The sequence below is a fragment of the Chinchilla lanigera genome, unplaced genomic scaffold, assembly GCF_000276665.1.
Source record: "Chinchilla lanigera isolate Chin_1 unplaced genomic scaffold, ChiLan1.0 scaffold00036, whole genome shotgun sequence".
In the NCBI taxonomy this organism is placed as follows: domain Eukaryota; kingdom Metazoa; phylum Chordata; class Mammalia; order Rodentia; family Chinchillidae; genus Chinchilla; species Chinchilla lanigera.
Genome location: NW_004955437.1, coordinates 4,127,097 through 4,151,665, shown reverse-complemented (window position 1 = coordinate 4,151,665; position 24,569 = coordinate 4,127,097). Strand labels below are relative to the sequence as shown.

General features: G+C 47.4%; 2 protein-coding genes across 5 annotated transcripts in view; one reads left to right on the top strand and one right to left on the bottom strand.

The window, feature by feature from the left end:
* Stk38 (serine/threonine kinase 38) overlaps positions 1-9,381 on the top strand; it is a 44,092-nt gene extending 34,711 nt beyond the window's left edge. For all 4 annotated transcript variants that reach the window (XM_005389597.1, XM_005389598.2, XM_005389595.2 and 1 more), the window contains 5 exons: positions 3,942-4,059; positions 5,543-5,666; positions 5,843-5,938; positions 6,948-7,042; positions 7,506-9,381. In XM_005389597.1, coding sequence (XP_005389654.1) covers positions 3,942-4,059; positions 5,543-5,666; positions 5,843-5,938; positions 6,948-7,042; positions 7,506-7,636 — 564 coding nt within the window. In that variant the 3' untranslated portion in view covers positions 7,637-9,381. The remainder of the gene's footprint in view (positions 1-3,941; positions 4,060-5,542; positions 5,667-5,842; positions 5,939-6,947; positions 7,043-7,505) is intronic.
* A 1,176-nt stretch (positions 9,382-10,557) lies between these two features.
* Kctd20 (potassium channel tetramerization domain containing 20) lies at positions 10,558-23,843 on the bottom strand. Its single transcript, XM_013516917.1, has 7 exons — positions 23,630-23,843; positions 19,971-20,244; positions 17,283-17,385; positions 16,902-17,022; positions 15,807-16,004; positions 14,355-14,465; positions 10,558-13,816 (listed from the first exon to the last, which is right to left on the bottom strand). Exons 1-7 carry the CDS (start codon positions 23,778-23,780, stop codon positions 13,524-13,526), a joined length of 1,251 nt encoding a protein of 416 aa, XP_013372371.1. The 5' UTR covers positions 23,781-23,843; the 3' UTR covers positions 10,558-13,523.
* Between the last annotated feature and the right edge of the window lie 726 nt (positions 23,844-24,569).

The window sequence follows — 24,569 nt, the reverse complement described above, 5'->3', positions numbered from 1 at the left end:
AATTTAAGTCCCTGATGCAATGATGAAGGTTCTTGCCTTTTCCAGTAGAAATGGCAAAGTGTGAATTCAGGTCACTCTCGCGTTACCTGTCTTCATAACTTGAAGACAATAAAGCCACCTCTTAGTCTTCCAAATGTGACTTCCTTTGACTTTTGGAAGTGATCCCCTTTGGCCCGCACCAGGCTGAAGGGGGATACTTGTCAATGCTTAGTGCAAATGTCCTGCTGCTCTAGCTTGCGCCTAATAACAGTATGTAATTCCTGCCCCAGCCTGTTGCTTTCAAGTCCTTTGGGAGTCACTGGAAAAAGCAGAAGCTTGAACTTTGCTCCCTGGCTGCCTAGATTGTACTGTAATGTTTTAAATTACGATTCGGTCGTGGGTAGTCTTAGAGCCTGGTACCTCATTAAGGAAGAGGTGAGTCAGCTTGCAATTATTAAACCACAGAGGTAAGAGGTAGTACATGATCTTTGTCAGTTTATTTTTTAAGGTAGAATTTATGGACATAGATGAGTAGGAAATGAAGTCGTTTTATTTCCTGTGAAACTCTTAAAATGAAGTCCTAAGATTTAGAACACTTGATGTGGTTGACATGACCTTTTCCAGCCAGTAGAGCTCTGCTAGATTTCAGCACTAACCAACACTCCAGGAAGACAACGAAACAAAGGAGGGTGTAGATGTAAGAGGCTGGAGTTGGAGGACACCTCAGTGTGGAAAACGGACAGGTTAGAGAAGGAGTGGTCCCTGGATTGAGAAGGCTCCGTCTCGTACACGCTGCGGAACATAAGGCAAGCTGTCGTAGCAGCTCTAGTTCCAGAGTGAGAACATTGCTCCGAACCTTCACAGGTTTGAACCTTTGGTTGGCTGTGTTTTATTAGTATGTGTTTGCAGTATATAATTTTTACATTCCTTGGGTGGAGTTCGTACATGTACATCCATGAATTTTTTTTAACGTCTTAGTGTCCTGAATTGTTTCCCTGTGTCAATAGACCTCTAGTTGTATAATCTTTGATCAAGTAAGATTTACTTAATATTTATCTTTGCCGGAATAAATCTAATCTCTAAATTAAAGGGTATCTATAATTTTTTTCCTTTATGATTAGAATGAAAATACTTCTGATTTAGGGGGAGGCCCAGTCTGGCACAGACTTTAAAGCTTAAAAGACACAGAAGAAATAACATTTAAAAACCTATGAGCATTTATGTTATTTAATATTTGTATTTTAAAAGTAACATGTAAAAAATGCGTCCCTAATTTCACTGTGCATAAAAAGCAATGCTGGATGAAAAATAAAACTTTAAGAAGAAAATAAAGGCAGTATTTCTATGACCTCAGAGCAAAGCAAGATTTCTTAAAGCAGATACTCTCAGTACAAATCATAAAGGAAATGTTCTACTTATTTTAGTACTTTAAAGGGGTAAAAAGTCCCTGTATATCAAGATATAAACAAGTAAAAAGCCAAGCCAAATGGTACCAAAGCCCTGCAGTCCTGCCCCTGGTCCCACACTCGGGAGAATCCTGCATGCATGCACAGGAGACGTGGAGAAGACTGCTTAGCGCGTTTTATCTAATAGCAGAACTCTGAAAATAACTCACGGCTCATCCACAGGAAATAATTGAAAAACAGCTACAGGTAACTTTGTGGATCAGCTTTAGAAACAAGACTATGTGGGAATATCAAATAGCAGAAGCCTGCATATGGAATGATACTATCTCATAAAGCTTAAAAATAAGACTAAATAAGATCTCACTTAGAGATGTGGCAAGATTAACTTCGTATTTCAAAATGGGAATGATAAATATGAACTCAGCAGCGGCTAGGAGGTGAGGCAGGGTGGTGTGGGATAATCGCAGGCTTAATATTAATGATATTGGCATTTTGTTCTTTAGTTGACCGGCTGGGGGTGTAGCTCAGCGGCACAGCGCCTACCTGGCAAGTGTGAGGTCATGAGTTTGATTCCCGGTACCGGGAAAAAAAAATGTGTCACAGTGTTCTTTAGTTGAATTCATAGGTATTCGTTTCATTCTTATGCCTCATAATTTAATTATTACACATGTATATATGTGACATATTTTTGGTATGTGACAAATATGACTTCATTTCAAACACGATAATGAAAATAATATGCCTCAGACTGGAGGAAGATACTTGTAATATGTAAAAGTTACGGATTACTGTTCTGAATTCATAGAGTTCCTATAACTCAGTAAAACAGAGCTTTAAAAAAAATGGGCAAAGAATGGGAAAAGAAATTTACAGGAAAAATAAAAGACTAGGATGGTTAATTATACGAATACTTGTTCAGCCTTACTAGAAATAAAGGAAATGCAGATTAAAATCGTATTTCATTTTCGTCAAGTTGATAAAAATTTAAAAATCTGGCCCAGCTGAGTGTGGGAGAGAGGCAGAGCGCTCGGAGCTCTGCCCGCTGGGCTGGTTCCCGTAGGAGCAGCCGCTTCGGAGGACGCTTAAGGATGGCTCATTGTCAGGGTGCTTGTCAGCCACGACCAGCAGTCCGGCTCCAGCTGGGGGCTACCGCTGGGGTCTCGGTGAGCACCCCAGAGAGACTCTCACACAGTTCCCCGAATGTGTGTGCCCAGGCTGTCCCCGTGAGGCTCTGGAAGAAAGCCCAAATGTGTGTTTATAGAAAAGTGGGTAGGAAACAAGTGTGATTTATTTATATAACGGAAATGAGTGAACAAGGGCCACGTGGATAAGTCTCAAAACCATAATGCCAAGTAAAAAAAAAAAAAAAGAAGCACAATGCGGTATAGTATGAAACCTTTATTAAAGAATAACATATAGTTTATGAGCATATTCACACAAGATCAGCACAGCAATTTCTGTGTAGGTTTTACTTCGTAGGGAAGGGAGGAGGAGTATTTAAGGCAGAGCTTTGTTTCTATAATTTCACTTCTTTTAAAAGACAAACGATTAAGACAAGTATAGCAGATTATTTACCTCTAATGTGGGATGGTGTATGGGTGTTGCATTGTGGGGTTTTTTTCAGTATGTCTGTAACATTTCATAATAAATATTTTTTAAAAACAGCACAGCTGAAATTTTGATTTTTGACTATTTAAAGCATCTAGAATAGAGGCTACATATGATAAACCCTCAAATGTTATGCACATCAGACTGTATTTTCTAGAATTTTGCAGTCCAAGTATATTAGAGTAGAATACTGAAATTTAGAAACTGTTCCTCTAGTACCGGGCGTGGTGGCGCCCGCCTGTAATCCCAGCACTGGAGAGGTGGAGGCAAGAGGATTGCTGTGAGTTCGAGGCCGGCTTGGCTACAAAGTGAGACCCCGTCTCAAAAAAAAGAAAAGGACGATAGAAATTGTCCCTGTAGTAACTTTCTACAGAAATGAGTAAGTTTGGTAAATAGACATATACAAACATCTAACCTGTAGGATAGAACTTTAGCTTTTAGTAATAAACCTGTCTATATGGTTTTTTCAAGACAAAGAATATGTTGGAAAGGGATGATGTGGAGCAAGATATTTAATTCTCAAAGTGAACTCAGCCACTTACCTAGTGGAGGCCTTGGGCAAAGCTACTTGAAATGTCAAAAAATTTTGTGTTTGCAACATTGTATTCAGAAGGTCCTGTTATAGAAGTTTTCTCAGGACTGGGTAGGCTTATGTACACACAAGAAGTATGGCCTGGTTCTTAAGGGGTGTTCAGCAAGTGCTAGTTGTGATAAGATACCTTTGACCTGGTCACTGAATTATGAGCTTGGACCTATTTAGCAGTCTTTCAGCTTATTAACAAAGCTTTATTGTTCATTTTGGAAAATGCTCTGGCAAATCAATCTTGCATTAAACCACTGGGCCATCCTGCTTACTTAGTTTGGGGTAGCTCTTGGTAGTGCTTGTAGACTAGAACTCAGCACCACGCCTCCTGGCTGGGCCTCCCTGACGTGTGGTACGTGTTGCAGGCCTTCTCCACAGTAGGCACTCCTGACTACATTGCTCCTGAAGTGTTCATGCAGACCGGGTACAACAAGCTCTGTGATTGGTGGTCGCTTGGGGTGATCATGTATGAGATGCTCATTGGTAAGTTGCATGTTCCAGAGGACTGTGTGTGCATCCAGGGAAGACTTGTGTGTTGACATTAGGCTGTTTCAGTCAAGGGCAAGCTAGATGCTTTCCCCGCTTGTCTTTCTAAGTGAAGTTTCCTAGACAACTCTGTCAGTCCCGTGTATCCCACTGTTCATGTAATCTCAGCCTTCTGGCATCCCACGGCTCCTTTCCGATTGTGTATTATGTTCTTCTGTACTTTTATCCTCTCCATGTAGTAGTTTTTTCAGTCACTGGCCCTTACTGAACATCTGTTTTCTATTGGGTGATTGTAAACTACAGTGAGTATTAAAATTTTAAATTTTATTGCAGTAAAAAATCACATTGCCACTAATTCCCCCAAAATACTGCCCCCCCACTTCAAACATCCCATGTCTTGCCGCTTGCCGAAGCGGTTCCTGAAGCTCTTTGGGAGGTGTGATCAAAGGTACAGGGCATGCCGCTGTGCAGTGCCGTCCGGCAGAAAGGCAGGCTGTACACTCGGGCGTGTCCTCATCCACCTGAGGCCCTGGACCTGGCAACTTCTGCTTTCCCCAAAGGCAAAATAGCCAGGAAAGGTAGACAATCTGGAATCGATCCAGAAGGTCAAGACGGCCAGGGGCCCAACTAAAGATAGGGCAGAGCACGTCTACAGGGTTTTTTATTGCAGAAAGTGGCGAGAACAGTGCGGTAAGCGTGTTGGATGGGAGGGTCGTGTTTTGAGAGGAGCTAATGGCAGTGTGTCTTACTGTGATAAATTCCTTGGAACACTGTATGTTTAAATCACACCTCATGCAGAAAGCGTGGGTGTCGCCTCACTCTTTACATGTAGTTCACCGTCCGCTCCCCCGAAGCCTTCAAACAAGGGGCCTCTTGGCCTCTCCATCCTGTTTGAATGGTGTCTCTGAATGTAGGGGACACACCGGGGAAAGTCTGTACGGTGACCGGGCGCGGAGTCTTCAGTCGCCTTTCCTTGGGATCACTGCTGGGGGCCCGTGGAGGCGGGTGTGCCCTGTGTGGAGGGCTGGGCGGGCAACGGCATGTGAGTGTTTATCCTCCGGCCCGCACGTGTCAGAAAGTGGTGTGGCGTTCACTTTTGAAACCCACCTGTGCTTTCATTCAGCTTGTCATGGGACACTTCCAGAGTGGAGTCGTTTTGTCATGGTATCGTTTCATGCTTTCGTTCCTCCTTTGGGCACGGTGATTCCCGTACCTGCGTCTGTACATACGCTCTCTCCTCTTTCCCTGCCCCAGCTATTACTGTCTTCCTAGTGGCACCAGAGGAACGTCATCACTGGGTTTAGGAGTTTGGGGACCATGAGAAAGGCTTAGGTCTTTCTGGGATGAGTGGAAATCCTGTGTCATAGAGCAATGGACATACAGAGATAGTGAGTAGTCTTTGAAGACACACAACCATGTCGAGGAGAAACATCTCAGAGTTCCGGGATGTAAAAGCTTCGAAGTTCCTCTTTCATTACAGGCTATCCTCCTTTCTGTTCTGAGACCCCTCAAGAGACGTATAAGAAGGTGATGAACTGGAAAGAGACTTTGACTTTTCCTCCAGAAGTCCCCATCTCTGAGAAAGCCAAGGATCTCATTCTGAGGTATCAGAAACCATCCCCCCACCTACTGCTCAGAGTTTGTGACCGGAATGAATTTTTTTAAAATTTTCATTGTCTCCTGGTTGTGTCCCCTGCTTCCTCTTATTCTTCTCTTAGGAGAAAAAGAGGAAGAGGTCTTTATTTAAGAAACAATTTGAGGTATGATGTGTCTTTTCCAGATTCTGCTGTGAATGGGAACATAGAATTGGAGCCCCTGGAGTTGAGGAAATCAAAAATAATGCTTTTTTTGAAGGTGTTGACTGGGAACATATCAGGTATACCATGTAAAAATACTCAGAATTATTTCAGAAAGTTTGTGGTTTGCTTAATGCCAAATTAGAACCACTGTCCTTGGCAAGCTGAAAAAAAAGAAGGGAGAATACATCTCAGAAATTTGGGGTCTTTTCTGGATCGTCACTGACCGTGAAGGCCGGGAGCCAGGCTTCCGCCCAGCCACAGGCCACAGGCTCCGTTCCCAGGCGAAGCGGCCCGCGGGGTCCGTGCTGCAGGAGCATCTGGGAAGTGCGCGCGATGCTCGTCCCGACCTCTGCCAGCACTGAGGGCCACCAGCGGGACCGTCCCTGCCCGCGGGGCGGAGGCTGTTCCTGGGGGTAGAGAGGGGAGAGGGGAGAAGGATGGCAGGGGGTGCAGAAGGAAGGAGAGGGAAGAGTGTCCGCGGGCGGCCGGAGTGCAGCCAGTGGCCAGGAGCCCGGCCCCGCTCTAGTCCTAGCCCTGCTTGCTTAGCCCTCGTTGGGTGCTGAGCGCCAGTGAGGAAGTTGTCATTTCGTTTGATAACGTGTTCTGCTTGCAGCCTGGTCATTTTCACCTTTGCCGCCTCTTTTTGCCCTTGTGTTTGGTACCGCCAGTGGGAAAAGGGTAGAGCCTTACATGAGGGGACATTTAGAAGTTTTCCCCTTTTAGTAGACGGGGCAGGTCGTCAGGTATTTTTATTTTCCAAGTTTTAGTTTTGTGAGTACCGGTTTGCGGTACATGATGATTACATTCCTCGGGGTTGTTGCGCATGTGTAACGCATCTTAGGGATATTTCGGCTTCCTCTTTGTATTCCTTTTTCTCTAGCTATAAATGATTGGGTTACTCATTTTTTTTCATCATAACTAACTTTTTGGGTGTAGTCAGTTGGCGTGGCTGGTCATCATTCACAGGCTTCTCGAGAGAAAATAAGTGCTGCCGTGTCAGACCACAGCAGTCTTGCTGGAGAAAGATGTGAGTGGTGTGAGCGTACGAGCACTAACCGTGGCGATCTGTGGCATGTCTGTTGGCAGAGAGAGACCTGCTGTGATATCTATTGAGATCAAAAGCATTGATGATACTTCAAACTTCGATGAGTTCCCAGAATCTGATATTCTTAAGCCAACAGGTAATTCCACCAGCCTCGCCTCTGCTACGTTACAATCACGGTATCCCCCGCTTACCCCCACTTCCGGGATGATGTTCACAAATCAGGGTAGAGAGCTGAAGAGGAACTCCAGTTTTGCAAGTTCCTTCGAAGTGTTTTTCCAGTGCTAACTGCAGAGCAGTGAGGCTTTGTTTCAGACTTTCATGTTTAGACTGCTCAGCTCGGTGGGAAGGTTATGGAAACCTGTTTTTTGTTATTAATGTTAGGTAAACTGAAATGACAGGAGAGAAAAAATAAAACTTCAGTAATATTAGTGCAGAAGTACAAAGTTCAAAGGACATAGGCAAGCAAAGGTAGAAAACTCGGTGAAAATCCCTTTTGCAAATAAAACCTGCGGTGCGTTCTTGAGATTGTCGTGTCTTCCGTACCGAGCAGTCCGCTGGGGTGAGGCGGGGATCGGCTCTCACATCTGTTTCTTTCCCAGTGCCCACAAGTAACCACCCCGAGACCGACTACAAGAACAAAGACTGGGTCTTCATCAATTACACGTACAAGCGCTTCGAGGGCCTGACTGCCAGGGGCGCGATACCTTCCTACATGAAAGCGGCGAAATAGGACCCTTGCTGCGGAACCCTAAGCGGAGCGAGGTCTCTGTAACGTCGCGGTTCTCCTCTGTACTCTTTTCAAAGAGCCTCCAAGCAGTTCATGGCACCCATCATCCGTCAGCATCAGCAGTCTCCTGAAGAGTGGTAGTACGCAGGCTCTCTTCCATCACACATTTAAAAACTGTCAGAACAGTGACGACCATGTCTACGTCAGCCATAAACAGCTGTCTTGCTTCTTTAGAAGCGTCGTGAGCCAATCTGATAGGTATTTGAAAAAAGAATTTCAGTTTTCCCAAGTTTATCAGAATGAAGGGGAACAGCAGCCATCTTCCAAACTTACTGAGCTAACGTGTACTCGCCGAGTATCAGCCAGCCCTGCGATAGTCACGTGCTGCCTGCCAAGCCCACCAAGTATTTCTTCTGTATAGTTAAAGCTTCCACAGTACTGAGGAAATAAAGCAATAACGAGCCTCAGCAGCCAGCGTCCTGGCTGACGGGAATTACCAGCTGTCCCCGGGGGCGGGATGGTAGTTTCTCCCCATACCTCGGCTGGAGCAAGTGGCTTTTCACAGCCTCCGTTCATGGTGCACTTTATTTATGGTACTAAGGACACAGACCCTCAGTCCCCTGCTTAGCTCAACCTTCCCGCCCAGCCGGAAGACTCGCACTGCTCTTCGGAGTGTTGATGGGGGAGAGCAGTTCCCACAGGCCCAGAAAGCCACTGGGCATCGCCAAGGAGTCTGGATCGTGCGTGAACCCTCACTTCTCTCACGGCTCTACCGGAAAATCCCTAAGACCTCTGTTGTGGACCAGCAGTACCTGCCAGTGCGGCCGTAGGAACTCAGCTGGTTCCTGGGAACGCAGTAGGGGGAGCCCAGCCAGAAGCAGGGGCCTGGCCGCCTCTTCACTGAGATGCTACCCCTCAGGATCCCCAGGCCCTCCTGGGAATGGCTAGGGAAGAGGCCCCTCGGAGCGTGCACAGCCGGCAGTCCCTGGAAAGCACTCCTTGATCCCTGGTCGGCTGTGTTTTTTATCTCCCTTCTTGGTATTTGTCCTCCCCCAACTTTGAGTAGCCATTTTGCCTTGGAATCATGATTACAAAGTTTTCCTTTACAGATGCCTTCCTGGGGGAGCGCCCCCCCAGCCTAAAGGGTTGCCTGCAGCTTATGCTGACCAGGCATAAGCTGCTCTCGAGACCCTCTGAGTTTTATTTTAGCACAAGTGCCTTCTCTTTCACAGCTGCCACCTTTAGGGGACCTTTGCTGCATCAGGAAAATGTAGAGGTTGTTTTAAAAGCTCTTAAAGCATCATTTGCACCTGTGTGGGAACTGTGTTGCAGAGTATCATGGCGGGGCGGCACTAGGAGACTGCTTCCTGTTCCTCTTGAGGGAAAGTGAGCCCCAGCTTAACCATGCGGAAACACGGTATCAGTTACAGTTCTAAGTGAAACTGCTTTGGGTTCTAGTGTCTTAGATAAAAGAGTATTAGGGAAGGCTTGACTGGATAAACACAATGTGTTTGCCCCTTAATCTCTCATTCATAGCCTGTTAGTGAAAAGGAAATGAGATTTTTGTGTAACTTCACAGCCTTTGTAATTACCAAATAGCTGGGGTCCTGCCCCCGGTGTGTTTTGCAAGAGCGTGTGGTAAGCTTGGGTAGATAGGAAACGAGTAGTGGTAGTGGCTGTTGGGGCGTGGCAGGGGAAGGGCCCACATTTTAACTGTAAACTTATCAATAAACTTGGTGCAAACAGTAGTGTAAACCTGTGATGTTTTAAAGCAAAACGGCTTACAATTGGAAGCACCAAAATACTGGTGGCTTCTCTTAAGCCCTTGGCCCACGAACACCAGGTTGCAGCAGTGTCCTTATGTACGCAGGGTACTGTCCCTTCCAGGGAAGCTGGGTCCAGGCTGCACCGTCCACACTTACCGCTTTGGCTTCAAAGACCCTCTGACCTGACCTACTTGGATCCCTCCCCAGAACTCAGGATCCCTCGGCTACGTGCCTACTAGAAAACCCTCTGAAGGCCTTAGGCAAGCCGATCCGAAGTTACTCCTGTTCCCAAGGGCTTTTTCTAGTTTAGCCAACCCAGACATCCCAGCAGAAGCTCGGCCTTCATACATACAGGGCTTGCTTCAGTAGACACGACTGGGGCATGGCCATCCGCGCTGCCAGGGCCCCTGCATTAATCCTTAGTCCGCTGCAGGGATCTGCTCCTTTTCCTTTCAAGCCTGTCCCCCTCTGCTCCCAGAGAAATGCGAAATTTCAAGTTTGGCCCACCTTGACATAGAACCCTTTAGGGCCCCCACACTCTGCCCATGCGCCGTCCCACCCCCCAGGGATGAGCACTCGTGGATCTGTTGGCCTCCCCTCACAAGCCCAGAACTGGTTCGCATGTGACTTCTGGAAGCCTTTTGTGAAGCCCTCTACCTAGTGGAAAGTAGCTCCCCCATTCTTTGGGCTTCCTGAGTGACCTGGCCTACTCATGTCTCCCTGCTCCCATGATCGTAAAAGCTCCTTGAGAGCAGCTGCCAGCACACGGCTGCGCTGGGGAATACGCAGCACCAGTACCCTGCACAGGCCGTGTGTCTCCAGGGCAAGTTCCTCACGTGCTGGCGAAGCACTGCGCTGCAGTCCTGTCACCTTTAGGGATTCTGGGACAGGGCCTTGCTAAGTTGCCTGGGCTGGCCTTGAACATGTGATCCTCTTGGCTGAGTACCGTAATTCTGATTGTGCCCCGCCACGCTTGAAGCAGATTCTTTAACGTGACCGAAGCAACTCAAGCAAAGGCAGACATTCAGGCCCTGGGACATGTGAGCAGGCGAGCAGAGTGGGAGAAAAAAGTGCATGCTCAAAGGGAGGCCTGTACCTCCCTGGGGGAGGAAGCGACTCACTTCGCAATTTAATTTGCTGCTAAAAAAACAACAGACACACAAATAATAGTATTTTATTATAGAAAAAAGCATCCCAAATGTAGGATTTCGTAAACACTGGTCAGTGAACAAGTGCAACTTTAAAAGTAAATACAAGGTAAAGAGGCGACACCTGCAAGCACTTTGCCTTGAGGACAAGATGTGGCTCTCCTTCCCGCAAAGGCAATCCCACCCCCACGGCGCGCTCCGCCCCTACCAAGGCATCGCTTTGCTTTCTGAGCTATGTCCGTTTAAACATTCTAAGTGATGGCAAGAAGAGGCATTGAATCCTTACCAGAAACTGGATTTCTAAAAAAGACTTCACATTACACTTATGACCGAGTTAAAGCCTGTGCTCCGAGTATTTAAAGACCGACCCTTGGGAACACTAACTGAAAAGCCCACCCTTCCTGGGCGTAATTCATGGTACACTCATAGACCCGCAGACATTAAGTAACGTACTTGTCCTCAAGGTTCAGTTTAAAATAGTTTTGGCTCTCATACTGTGCGGGAAACCCGGCTACCTTCTATCTTCCTTATCCTTTTTGCTGTCATTCCAGCGTTTCTTCCACTTTGGAGAGACCATGAAATAACGTGACAAGCTTTACCACCGTCTCCTTGCTCCTGCACTGGCCGATGTTTCCTAACCAACTGTAAGATACGATGCAGACACAAACTCGATTCCAAACCTCAAATTCAGGGTCGTCTCGGCTTGCTGAGAAGCACAGAGACACTGCATAAACAGAAATGTATAAACAGCCCGGCTTACTTATTTAGGCACTTAGAAAAGACACCAGACCCAAGTTCCACATTTGCCTGTCTGGCCAGCAAGTGACTGTGAAGGGCATGACCGCAGCCTGGGCCTCATTCCCGCAGGGACTGACTGGCCACCAAGGTACAGTGGCGCTAAGGTCTAGGCAGGGGGTGGGGCGGGAGGGGAGTGCGGAAGAAACCTCCCCCGGAAGGAGCCTGTGGCCCCTTTTCACGTAGTCACCACCACCTGATGACACTTACAGATTAACTTCACAGATTTCCACATCCTCACACCCCACTGCTTGCGGGCAAAGAATTCAGAGGGTGGCGATGGTCCCTAGCTCTTAAAAGCCGGAGGAGAGTATCAGTTACACAGAACCAAGTGGCAAGTGTATGCCCTACTTACACAACTTTGTATCTAAGGAACAACTAACTCAAGTGTTAGCTACGGTATGTTTACACTTAAACGAGAAGTTTTTCACATCACCAACACAAATATCAGGTCCAGATCTCCTTTCCAGTGGCATGGAAGCCACGGAGAAGCGTAAAGGAAGCACCGTTACGGGGCCACCTGGGCAGGTCAGCTGCTGGTGCGTGTGGATGTGCTGGCTAGGCCGAGGGACACCTGACCTCAAACAGGAGCCACTTGGTTACAGGTAGCCCTCACCTTACCTGGCCGTCGGCCCCGGAGACGCCAGTGGCTGTCAGAACTCCAGGTGCCAGGTGGCTGTTTAAGTGCTTACTCTTTTTCCAGTAAAGAACACTCACTCCACTGTGCTGCTGGCCACAAGCACGGAGAAGTCCCCTCTGAACAACACTGCTAAGCCGGGCAGGGGCGCAGGCCTCTGAGCGCCGCTCTTGGGAGGTGGAGGCAGAAGGATGGCTGAGAGTTTCAGGCCCCCCCAAATTTCTTACTCCTCAAGCCAGGAAAAAGGGGTTCTTAACACGCCAACTTTATTTTTGGAGGAATCAAGTAGCTTGCCCTATGGCATCTTACAGGAAAGGAATTTAAGAAAACCAGTCGTATTCTTATGTGAAGGAACTGGAGGGAAACCATGTACCCATTCATAACCCACGAACGCTGTGGTGGGGCGACTCTGACCAGAAAGTGGGAGATAATTTGGGGCTCCAGATTGAGGTCTGCTGCTAACACCCAGAGATGTCCGGGGCAGGTGGGGTCGGAGGGGACGACCTGGACTGTCACCACCGCGCGGCAAGGCCTGCACCTGACTGCCCTTTGCCTTGCCCTGCCTCTGGGGACTACAGGCTCATTTTCTCAGCCAATGTGTGAGGAGTTACTGGGGTATTTTAAAAACTGAAATTCACTGACCTCTTCCAAACTCCCTGGTCTGAGAAGCACCCTGTGGAGAAGTCCTGCCCTGGGACAGTCTGCCCGGGATGTTTCCCACCCGGCTTCACTCCAAATGCCTCTCCTGCGTGCCCTTCTGAATCCCAGCCGCTGAGCACTGGTGGGGACGCTCTCCGCCCCTCGCAGGCTTTAAACCGCACGCCCGCGGGGCGCAGCAGCGCCGGCCAGGAGAGTGCGGCTGGCCTGCGCTGGCGTCTCTCCACATCAGTCAGCAATCATGAACCTTGGAGCCAGAAAGGTTTTATGAACGTCATTAAGTCATCCTTCCTGCCAGAGAACTTGCCTGGTGCCCGCCTTGTGTGGTTCTGGACTATTCACTGCACTCATGAGGAAACCGTTTCAGCGCTTGAGAGTTCCCTTTTGAGGTTCGAACGAGCCTGTTCTAGCTGCAGTCTGGGTACAAGGCCCCAGGACTGGCATTTCATGAACCTCTTGTGAGCATCTCAGGGCTGGCTTTTTTTTGTAAGAAAAGGGATTGTCTCTTTTTACGTTTGGTCCCTTTGCCCCTTACTATGCGTGTGCCTGATACAAAACAAAACAACAACAACAACAAAAAACCAGAGCAGAAAGGGTGACGAGGGCTGCTTGCTAAATACGAGGCAAGAGGAGGCCTGACCTCGCTTCCTGCCTCTGCAGTCACGCAGACTCAGTGAACAGCACCAGACCCCCAAATTTCCAAGTTCCCAGGGCTGCTCCTGAGCTGGCAGCCTGATTACCAGAGCGCTGCTTCACCCCCTGCCAGAGGCGCAGACTTACCAAAAAGGACACACGTTAACTACGGGAAGGCCAAAGGCAAGGGAGATGCATGTCAGGGTGAGCGCCCACTCAGAAGTGCTCTGGCGAGGGGTGGACCCATGATGGCCCTAATCCTGAAAGTCACTGGAAACCATCTGAGCAAGGGGGGCGTTCAGCCGGTCGAGCTCATCCACTTGGGGTGGGTGGTGCATTAGTATCTCCTGGTCCTCCAGGACGTCCTCGCCCGCAGCTACCAGGTTAGTAAGGGACTTGCTTCGGACACACTGGAAATCCACATGGCGACTCTTTCCTTCTTCCTTTTCCCATGACATCTGGATAAAGGGACGCTGCACGTAATTATAGATAACTTCAGACCGCCCGCCAGGTCTTCTCTTAATTTTCTCCTTACAGGTAGGGTAACCTGCAACGGAAAAAGGCTATTTTCGTGATTCAGGCAAACTGTGCCACTCTGCATGCACATTTTCTCCTTCCTCTCAAAAACAAAGGCAAAAGGGGATGGGGAGCCAGGGCCCAACATCACTTAAAGAACCCTGTCCGTCCGGACAGTTCCCAAAGGCCGAGGACAGTCTTAAGTTCTGACCCTCAAGCTGTACTTCCAGGAGACCCTTCCTGACCCAGAAATCCTCACCAAGACCGCTGCTGGCCACACTACGCTTCTCCTGGGTGAAGCCCGAGACCTGTAATCTACCCACCAGCCCTCTGCCCTCGCTGCTCTTTATCCTGACAGAGTAAACTCGAACCTAAAAGCATTTCCAACTGTAGCAAGAGGGCAGGAAATGGAAAAAACAAACAAACAGAAACCCTTCCGTGAGAAGTAGAGTTTTCATGTGCGCCTATTCTCCAGGCGCATGGAAGCTCAATTCTGAAGTCCTGCGCCGTGGCCACAGATACAACCTACTGCAGTGTGTAATCTGAAAATGACTGCGATGATTTTTTACCTTCAATCCCAATGCGAATGTTCTTTAGGCCCCGTTCCTTTAACACTGTTTTAGCGACATCGCGATTCTCGATATATTTGAAAAATCGGTAGAGCTTGGAGCTATAAAGAACTGAAACAAAATAAAGCAAAATCAAACCTCGGAGTTAGTCACAAAGACCTCTGTAACACGAGCTAAGAGAATCAAACTATCACAGGGCACCTGACCACTGATGCTGAGAGAATCCAGATGGGTCAAAGATTAAATGTTCAATAATAGGGGCTGGGGATTTAGCTCAGCGGCAAAAGCGCCTGCCTGGCAAGCGCAAGGTCGTGAGTTCGGTTCCTGGTACCGGAGAAAAACCAAAAAAAAAAAAATAAATAAATAAAAAAAAATGTTCAATAATAGAACCATGTGAAAGAAATTTTTATATTCTCAGAGTAGGACTTTCTGAGTATGACATAAAATCCAGAAGCCATAAAAGAAAAAAAAAATTACAGCATCTGCACATAGCCAAAACCACCATTAACAAAGCTGAATGGACAACCAAATAAGGCAAGTATTTGCTACTCATTTTACAATGTTGGTTTTTGTCTTTTTCAAAAAGGGTCTCATTATGTAGTTCAGCAAAGAAACTTTTTGGCATTATAAAAAGTTAAAAAAGCCTCACTCACGAAATAAGTGCAAATTAAAACTATAGAGATCGTGAGATGCTATTTTTCAAACTATTAAGAGAGTGGCTAAGATAAAAGTTTTTCAAACACTGGTGAGAGCGTGGGAAATCAACGTATTACATATTGTTCCGCGACTGCAAGGAGGATAATTTGACAATGGCTATCAAAGTTATAAAAGCAAAAGGCCTTTGACTTTCCATCTTCCACTTCTAGGAATACCCTATAGGGATACGTATGTGAAAGGACTGCTTAGAAAGATATTTACATGCATTATTTATAATTCACAGCCTAACTCTCTAACAGGGCTGGTTAAATCTACTAGGGCACATTGGTGCAATGGGCTACCATGTAGCCGTAAAAAAGTGACACATGGTATAGAACAGTCTGAATAAGGGAAAAGTAAGTATGTAGCTATTCATGTATGTGGAATATACTTGGAAGGCTACCAAAGAAACTGAGGAGGAAGAAGGGATGAGGCAAGGTTGTTACAAGCCTCTTAAATGCAAATCCTTTTACAGAAGAACTCCGAGTTTTGAACTGAGACCAGTTTGAAAGGACTGAAAATGAAAGGACAGGAGAACAGCACCATTTGGCGCTGGCTCTGAGTCTGGCAGGACCACGCATGGGGCTGGAGGGAGAGGTATCAAGTACAGGCAGTGTCCCTAGCACAGCGGTCAGCCTCCCAGGGAGCGCCCTCACTGCCGCCCCCGCGGTGAGTCACCCCGGCCCTAGGAGCCAGCAGCTGCTGTGGGCAGCGCTTTTCTTGTGGAAAACATCTACACCCTGCAGGAGCTCCTACTTTGGGAATATTCTTCTCCCATGGGTGGGGGGTGGTCTTCATCCCAGTCCACGGAATCCTCATCCGTCAGCACAACGATGTGGCACTCTCGCTCCCCTTTCTTGGCACAGCCCACCATGATGGGCAGGATCAGTTCTTCGAGGTAGTGATCAAACTGCTTGTGAGCACCATCGTTAGACAGTTCATGCAGTAAAGCACCTGTGGAGAGAAAAAGCAGCTGAGCGCACCTGCTGTGGAAGACACCGATCACCTACGAGGTCAACAGCCACCGTCACTGGTAAGGGCCACAGAAGGCACAGTTGCAAAGAAGTGTTTCCTGCTCCAGGGTGACTATCACATGTGTTTCATATTCTGAAATGTTTCAATTCTCTCAGGTTTATTAATCCCTGGGCATTCTGAGTAACTCACTCAAGTTCCCAGCGGTACTCCACCCCTGAGCTACAGCCCTGCCCTTTTTATTTCTGGGACAAGATCTTGCTATGTTGCCCAGGGAACCCTCCAACTTGCAATCCTTCTGCCTCAGCAGAAGTAAGTGGGCCTATCCCACCACCCCTGGCTCCAAGAATAATAACAGTAAGAGCACAGAGTCTGTAGTCGCTGAATTCTAGTCCCAGATTTAATGATTCCAGCCTTGAACAGTGAATGTTTCGGTGCCCTCACTTATTAAGTGAAGTCAGCACCATCACTGAGGTTGTTAAGCAAGTCGGCATTTATCAAGCACTAGGGAAGCGCTGGTTAACAGTCATGACTGGAACCATGGTAGGAAGAACCCAGCTGACCTGCGCTGTCTGACTTTATCAGTGAGCCTTTCTGCGAGGACCACAAGCTGACACCAGCACCCTAGCTACAAGGGAACCAGTTAGCTTGGTGACTGGCTCGCCAAGCTCGATTTCAAACCCACTGCTGGGTTTCCTTTGTTTACTACACTCTGAGGCGGCAGAGGGAGTGGGTTTGCTAGTAGGACGTCCCTGTTCTGTAGAGGATGCCAACCTACACTTCAGACTCCTTCGTTTAGTAATAAAAACAAAGCGTTCACTTCTAAGCCAACTGCAAGCCGGGCTGCTCAGGTGCAGTGGGCAGCTATTCTGTACTCACTCAGATCTTGACACCGGATGGTGTTGAAGTCGAAGTTAATGCAGAGATAATCGCACGTATCTCTAAGGTCTGGGATAGAGATGCCATCTGGACAATTGATGATACCAGTTTTGTAATAATCCTGTAAACAGATTGGGAGGAAAAGAGTAGGCAAAGAGCTTTCCGGTTCTGTCGGGGTAAGGGGTTCCTGGGATCACCAATGGTGATTCAGGGCCAAGGCAGCCCCTGGTAATCAGACGTTAACAATGACTGAGCTAACACGGCAGGAAGGACTCACATTATATAGACGAGGAAATACAGCAAGGTACCAACTGGAGACAAGCTAAAACCAGTAACATGGCTCTTAAGGAAGAGGAAATCAAGATAAACGCTACTACCCACCAGCACCGTGCGAAACACAGTTGCACTGATGCCTTCGGCAATCTCATACTCTCCCTTCTCGTTGGGCCGAGTGAAGTTGTACTCTCTTCCAGGTCCGAACATCCTGAAAGACAACCCGGCAGCACGTTACCTTCGCCAGCGGGACCCTCCCCACGCGGCTGGCCCCTCTTCGCCTCCGCCTCATCGGGGAGACCACTCTGCTCGCTCACAGCGCGAGTGAAGAACACAGCACCAGGTCTCAGTGGCCTGGAGGCGAACGGGGTCGCAGGAAACTCTCTTTGGACAGGACAGGGCGGCAGTGGGTGCTCTCGGCCTGTGTGCGCAGAGTGGAATGACATAGCAGCTCCTGAAAGTTCATCCCTACCGAGGCTGGCAGCATATTAGCAACTGCAGGCGCGGCCTTTGGAAAAACTGGGGGATGCGTGGCGGGTGCCCCGCACGCCCTCTCCACCAGTGGGTACAGCTGTGTTGCTGCTCTCCTTTCCTGGTGCACCTCAGCGGTGCAGCTCAGGAGCAAGTGCCCATCTGCAACCCACAGTTACTCTGACGAGGGGATTTCAGATCACGCAGAAGAGAGGGCAGGTATTAGGGTTCTAGCAGGCTGGCATACTTCAGGGGCGCCTGTGTGAACTTGGGAGTTGTGAGGGCAGTGGTACAGGCACGCTTTTCTCATTCATCTTTCCCCAGCCTCCCCTGCTTCTCCCAGGTCCCCTCCGCTCCTGCCACACTTTGTATATGAGATGGTGGGTGGGAAGACAGCACAAGGCCTGGGTGGAAAGTCTCTATCTTCAGCCAGCCCGATTTGATTTCCCAGTGGGGACTCACTGCCACTTCCTTCCTTAGCCTGCTGGGAAGCACCGCTTTCAACTGTTATTCTCTACCCTGAACTGGCTGCTTTCCAAACGTCTGAGAATGCTTCCATATCACATGCTTTCCTAATCACTTATGATGCACAAGAAAACTCCCCGATAAAACAGTCTCCAAAGAACGCCGACACTGTTCTGGACATCCGGGTGAGTCTAGCTGACAGGGCATGGGGTCAAAATAGTGAACACCACACTGTGACCACAAGTCCTTCTGTCCCCCACCAGTTGGACTTAAACTCAGGGTTGTTAATCTAATGGTACTAGTGGCGTGGATTTCCTTTAATCTATTCTCTCTCAGCTCACCCATCCTGTGACTGGTACCCTCATCTGTAAGCACTCTGCCTGGGAAGGAGCATCCATGGGATGCATCCACGGGACAGAACAAACCTGAGCACCTCAGCCTGCCCAGCTGAATGAACCACCTGACGAGCCAGCCTCTCCCCTCCACGTGGAAAACAACCTACCCCTACAGGCGAAGAACCGAGACTTTTCCCCAAATGCCTATCTTCCCTTGATCACTACCTGCAGAGGCAGTGACCCTGAAAGCCAGCCTGCACTGAACCACTCTTGAGGGGAGGGGACGACAGTGGTGACACCAAAACTGAGAACAGGAACACAAGCCTGATAAAATATACAGCCAAATTAGAAAATAGTCTAATATTCTACTTTCATCTTCATTCAGATGTCTGAGAAACATAGACAGTTTTGGTTCTAGCTTAAGCGGTTCATTTTGAACTTAAATGCTCCTATATATACATTTCTATAACTGGATTCCATTTAGTTTAGATTCAGCAGATGAATATGATCCATCTGATTTCTAGTTCGTTCAAGTTAGTTCAAGGTCTTGAGTGAAATTAGATCTTTACACAAAATACAACCAACTTCCAAGTAGGGGAGAAGCCGCTAGAGTCAGTCTACCTGTACCCTACTGTCCCATTACTGTCTTTACTCTTCTCATGTTAATGCATGGCCAGGAAGAGGGTCTCCTGCCACCCAGGCCAGGCTCAGGAGTGCCCGCTGCCAGCACTCCCCTTAGCAGGCTGTCTCCATTCCCAAACTCCGCCCTGTAGAGCAGGGACAGGTCTTCACCATCTGCAGAAGGGTTGAGAAGAAGCAGGGGGCTGAGGCAGGAGGATCACTGTGAGTTCAAGGCCAGCCAAAGCTACACAGTGAAGTCAAAGCCAGGCTGAACTACCTAGTGAGGTCCAGTCTCAAAAAAACAAAACAACAACGAAGAAAACCAACAGCACATCTACTGCCAAGCATGTATGTGGCAATAGATGGTACATAAAATGTTTTTCAGTAAAATAGCTCTGCTCTTGTCGTAGGGAACATTTCTTTAATACTGTTTTTTCTTAAAAGAAAAAAAGAACATGACTTAGGATCCACGTATGGAAGGATCTTTGACCCGCGCAACCTGGGACCTGTTACAGTGAGCTCAGAGGAGTAGGGATGAGATCGGGCAAGTTACATTCCGCGGTCCTGACTAGTTTCACGTGCTTGTGCGGAGGCTGCTTCCGCTGCCTGTCTTCAGGCCTGGCTGTGTGGTGCTGTCGGCGGAACCCAGGCCCTACCCATGCTGGGCAAGCGCTCTGCCTCTGAGCCACACCCCAGCCCCTAGCCGGCTCCGCACGGGAAAGACAGCAGCCCCTCCAGTCATCACCGCACACGGCTTTGCTAGCCTGCCGGCCCCCTTCACAAGAGGGTAAAGGTGGGAAAATACGCAGTGCAATGCTTCTTAGTCCCCCAGGCAATGCCAGGCAGACAGCATATACTTCCGTGTGACGGAACAGAGTGGATTTAGAAGGAAATTAACAGTTACCTTCCCAACATGGTGTCCGGGTGAGCAGTGAAGATTTGCGGATTCACAACAAATCGTGTGCCATCTACCAGAAGCGTCACTTTCTCTGGTGCTTGGGAATGAGAGTTACTGCCAAAGCCCACGCTGCTATTTCCAAATCTCTCCGGAGCAATGAAGGGGTCATGGCTCCGTTTACTCCCACTTTGGAAGCAAGAGCCTTTGATGTCCTCAGAAAGGGGCATTATGTGAGGGAACTGAAGATTTGCTGGCAGAGAGGCATAGTCAAGCGAAAGATCTGAAAAACATACAGACAAACCAAGTCACCTGGGAGAAAAGTAAACCCTGTCCTCCCTAAAACAATGAACCAAAAAAAAAAAAAACCACACAAAAAATAAAAACCCCAAACTCCTGCATGTTCACATGGCAAAAACCAAAACTTATTGCATAGAGTAAGTTTTAAAACTCAACTAAACTACAGAGATTCACTGAATATTGATTCGCAGAATATTCCTGAACTTTCTCCCATGTATGTGTGGGAATCAACAGGGAATGAAGGCTTTTTTTGGCTTTTTAAAAACAGGGTCTTATTACGTATTTCAGGCTAGCCTTGAACTTGCAGTGATCCTCTTGCCTCAGCCTCCCCAGAACTGGGATTATAAGCATGCACCACCATGCACAGCTGAAATGATTTTTAAGATGTAAACTGCATAGACGGTTTAAAAAATTTAAACCACAGAGAAAAATTTATGTGATGCCCCAGAAGTCCCCTGCACTCCTAAATCTCCCAAGGATGGTGCAGGGGCAATTACTTTTATTTCTGTTTTATTTCTAGCTCTACAAAATAATCTTCTATTTTCAGTTTTATTTTAGAAGCCCACTGTTGCTGTATGCTAAAACTATTAATTTTCGCATTCTTCAAAATTATTCTTAAATTTTACTTTCCTGAAAGAGCGCGAGCCTCTGATGTAATGCATCGCGTTTCCCCGGAATTTCCAGGTCCAGGAGGCGCCTGACAACATGCACACACCTCTGACCAGGAAAGCCTTGTTCTCAGCACCAAAGCTCAGCGCAGACCACTTTCGGATTCATTCATGGAACCTCGTTTTTTGTCTTAGTATCACCAAAAAGCTGTTTTCTTTATGTTATTTAACTTTTCTAAACCTGATCTTATCTAGAAAATGAGGATAATAATGTTCACTGTAGCTACCTCACAGGGTTGTTCTCATAATGAACTGAACAAAGCATGAGATCATACTAAAATTGCAAACATCACATGGTACCACACAGGCTTAAAACCAATTATGTGAAACCTGGATGTGCACTGCAGAATCAGAAGTATTTACAAGAACACCACCAGGTGACTGCTGTAAAACTACTGTAAAAAGTTTTCTTTTACTGTCAAAGAAGTATTTTTTTAATGAAAAATTTCAAACATACAAAAGCACATGCTTAATACATTTATCCCATCACTTACATTTGGCAAGCTTAGTTAACATTTTCAGACCTTTTCCGAAAAAGTTTTGAAAGAAATAAAGGTCACATGGTACACCTGAATGTCTCACTTTCATCCCTGCTGCACTTTATTTATTTATTTTTTTGTAGTGGGAATCGAACTCAGGACCTTGCGCTTGCCAGGCAGGCGCTTATGCCACTGAGCTACATCCCCAGCCCCTCCCTCCTGCATTTTAAACATGTTTACAATTATCCACTGACAAGACTACTGCCTGTGACCTCTGGGAAATGAGTCTGATTTCCTGCACTGATGACAAAATAGTTAATAAAAGGAAGCGCACATCTAGACAAAAACCTACTTAAGAGTTCACGCCCTAGAGGGTCCAGATGTTCGGCATGGCCCTCGTCTACACCACACACAGCCTGCCCGGGGCAGCAGACACCCTGCTCAGCATCAGGCGTTCACATTGTAAGTGCTGCTCCTCACGTGAAGCAGGCACCCAAGGACTAGTTCCGCTCGTTAGAGTGCTGGGCTTCCCCTCAACAGTGCAGTCCTTGAACTGGGCCGGTGCCTGAACCTGAGGAAGCAGCACCGCTCACGTGCTGCTTGCGTAGGGACAGGAAAGCAACTGCACAAGGCCCGCCTCGTGCCGGCTCTCGAGCAGCCACGCGCATGCTTTCCGTCAGCTGGTCCGCACAGCTCAGCCTGCTCAGAAAGACGACTCAGCCTGGCGCGCGCCTCCAGCAGCACCAGGAAAAGGTCACCCAAGCCCTGGGTTTCTTCCCCTGTGCAACAAGGACAGCCGTTGTCAAGTGTCACCGAGACAGGGATGGGCAAACTTTCTGCAAAGGGCCAGCAAGTAAGTTATTTTAGGTTTTGCAGGTTACAGTCTCCACTGCTATCAGCTGGGGAGCAGCTATAGATGTAAGTAACTAGTGAACCGAGGGCTGACTGCAAAGAAGTTTTATGTGAAAAACAACAAGCAGTCTAATCTGACCACAGGTTACCGTCCTGGCTCTAAAGGACGTACTGTGTGTGACATTCCAAGTAAGGTGGCGCTTGGTAAATGGCAACTGCTATTATTCTTGCTATTTTTTTAATTACAAGTTTAAAAGTATGACTAAAAAGTAGAGCTGGTCACTTAGCCAACTTGTAAAGAACTGACAGGGAAGACTCATCTGGACATGGACCTGCTCTGAGCAGAGTCTCAGGCCTTGTTCGTGAGCTCAGAACAGAGACAGAAGGAAGCTTACAGGACGAGGCGGAGGCGAAGGGTTCACACTCGCACGGGGTGGCAGTCCGTACGGCATGCAGCTTCTGCCTGGGCCCGGGAATATGCCAAGGCATTCGATGGAAATGCATCCGCTTGCTAGAAACAGTACAGATCTGATGGGGAATTTTCTTAGACGCGTTACACTCAGTACATTCTTGCTTTACGTCTCATTTTAAGTGAGCATTAAGGAAATACAGTATTTTAATTGTAATTCTGCTAATACTCTTACCTAGAAGCCTGTTGCTATCTCTTCTATGGAAGTTTTATCCTTAAGAAAAGCAAGACTAGGTATTTTTCTAAAAGGGAGCTGCTGTCGTCATTTTGGTTACCAAAACACTCATCTAGCTTTGGGAGTTTTAAACTGGCACATATTCACGATATGCGGCAAAACACGACGCCCACTGTCCAGTCTCAGCCTGTCAGAGGGGCTGCTGAGTCTACACACAGGACCCACAGGGAGCGTCCACCTGAGCCTCTCATTCTTCTGCACGGTTTTGCTCTTGACTTATTTTCTCCTGTTCTCCATATGGCACCTATTAACTTCTTAAACAGTAAGGTTATTGTAAAAACATGTTCAAAATTAAAGAGAACCTCAAAATTAATAAGGTGCATTCATACTGACTCAATCCACCAGCCTCGTAAGAATGAGCATTAGTACTGTTTCCTAGATAAAGGAAAGCAGAACTCAGGGTGAGGAACTCATCCATGGCCACAGCTACTGAATAGCAGAGCTGGAATCTGAATGTTGTCTTATACCACCACCACCAAGGCAGGAGTGCTAAGCTGATTAAATATGTGGAGATTTTGTGAAGGTCAGCTTAACAGAAATGTGATATACTAGCTGAGCCAATGAACTGGATAACACATCCGGGTTAAGGACACCCACGCCTGCCGGGGAGAGCACACGCTCAGGCGTCAGAAGGCCCCACATTAAGCAGGAACTAATCACCTTACCTTCACTCCTGGCACCTACGGGGTAAGTGAGATTATGAAGACCAGCTGAAGCCAGGCTGTTTGTTTCTTTTTCTTGAGCCGCAGCTATGGTATCATTCGACACCTCAGGCCGCAGTAACCTGTCGCCATCACTGCCACGGTGAACATTCATCCTCGGCCCCGAATCCTGAACTGTCTGCTTGATCAGAGAGAGATCCTAGACACAGAAACATGCATTGTTCAGAACCCACACACCCGGTTTCCAAGGACTCCCATGGTATGAAAGCCAGGCGGAGAAGTGATAGCGCTCTTTCTTGTTTTCATGAGAAAGGGGCAATTCAAATGTTTCTGTGATTTTAGGTTAGAAGATTAGGCTCACTTTGTCTTCACCAAATCACTTGGAACACTGATAACCTTACCAGGGAGTAGTTTTACACTGCACCCATGAATGGGTATCAGGTCCCCTGACTTTGGATACATTATATGGTGGGACAGTAATGTGATGTTTGTATCACGGATGCAAGGGGTGGGGTGGGGGATATAGCTCAATGGTACAAGCGCCTGCCTGGCAAGCCTGAGGTCTTGAGTTCGATTCCCGGTACCAAAAGAAAAAAGAACAAATGCAAGGGGTGGGTAAAGAGTACAAAGAAAATCTGCCTATGTTTTTAAAAATGCCATAAACACTGTTGTAACCATTAAACACCAGGAAATTAAAAGCAATCACAATCATAATGCATTAAGAAATGGCATGAGAAGTCACCTGAGCTTTTAAAAAAATAGCTTTAATTTGTAGCACTTAATTTCCTTTTTCTCATTTTCACCTTCTCATCTTATGCTTAACCCCAAAAGCGACCACAAAAATATACTGGCTGCAAGACCAGTGATCCAGTTCTCCCCCAAGCCGTCCACAGGGCCCATGAACACACACAAAGCGACAGCCTTGTGCAAGACCCTTGCTCAT

Excerpts from the sequence above, each read along its gene's own strand:
- Kctd20 (XM_013516917.1), bottom strand. The coding sequence starts at position 23,780 with ATGAATGTTCACCGTGGCAGTGATGGCGACAGGTTACTGCGGCCTGAG. Across the intron at positions 20,245-23,629 it reads CGTAGGTGCCAGGAGTGAAG|ATCTTTCGCTTGACTATGCC; the intron begins GTAAGGTGATTA and ends TATGTTTTTCAG. Across the intron at positions 14,466-15,806 it reads GGGAGAAGAATATTCCCAAA|TTCTTTATAGCTCCAAGCTC; the intron begins GTAGGAGCTCCT and ends ATTTTGTTTCAG.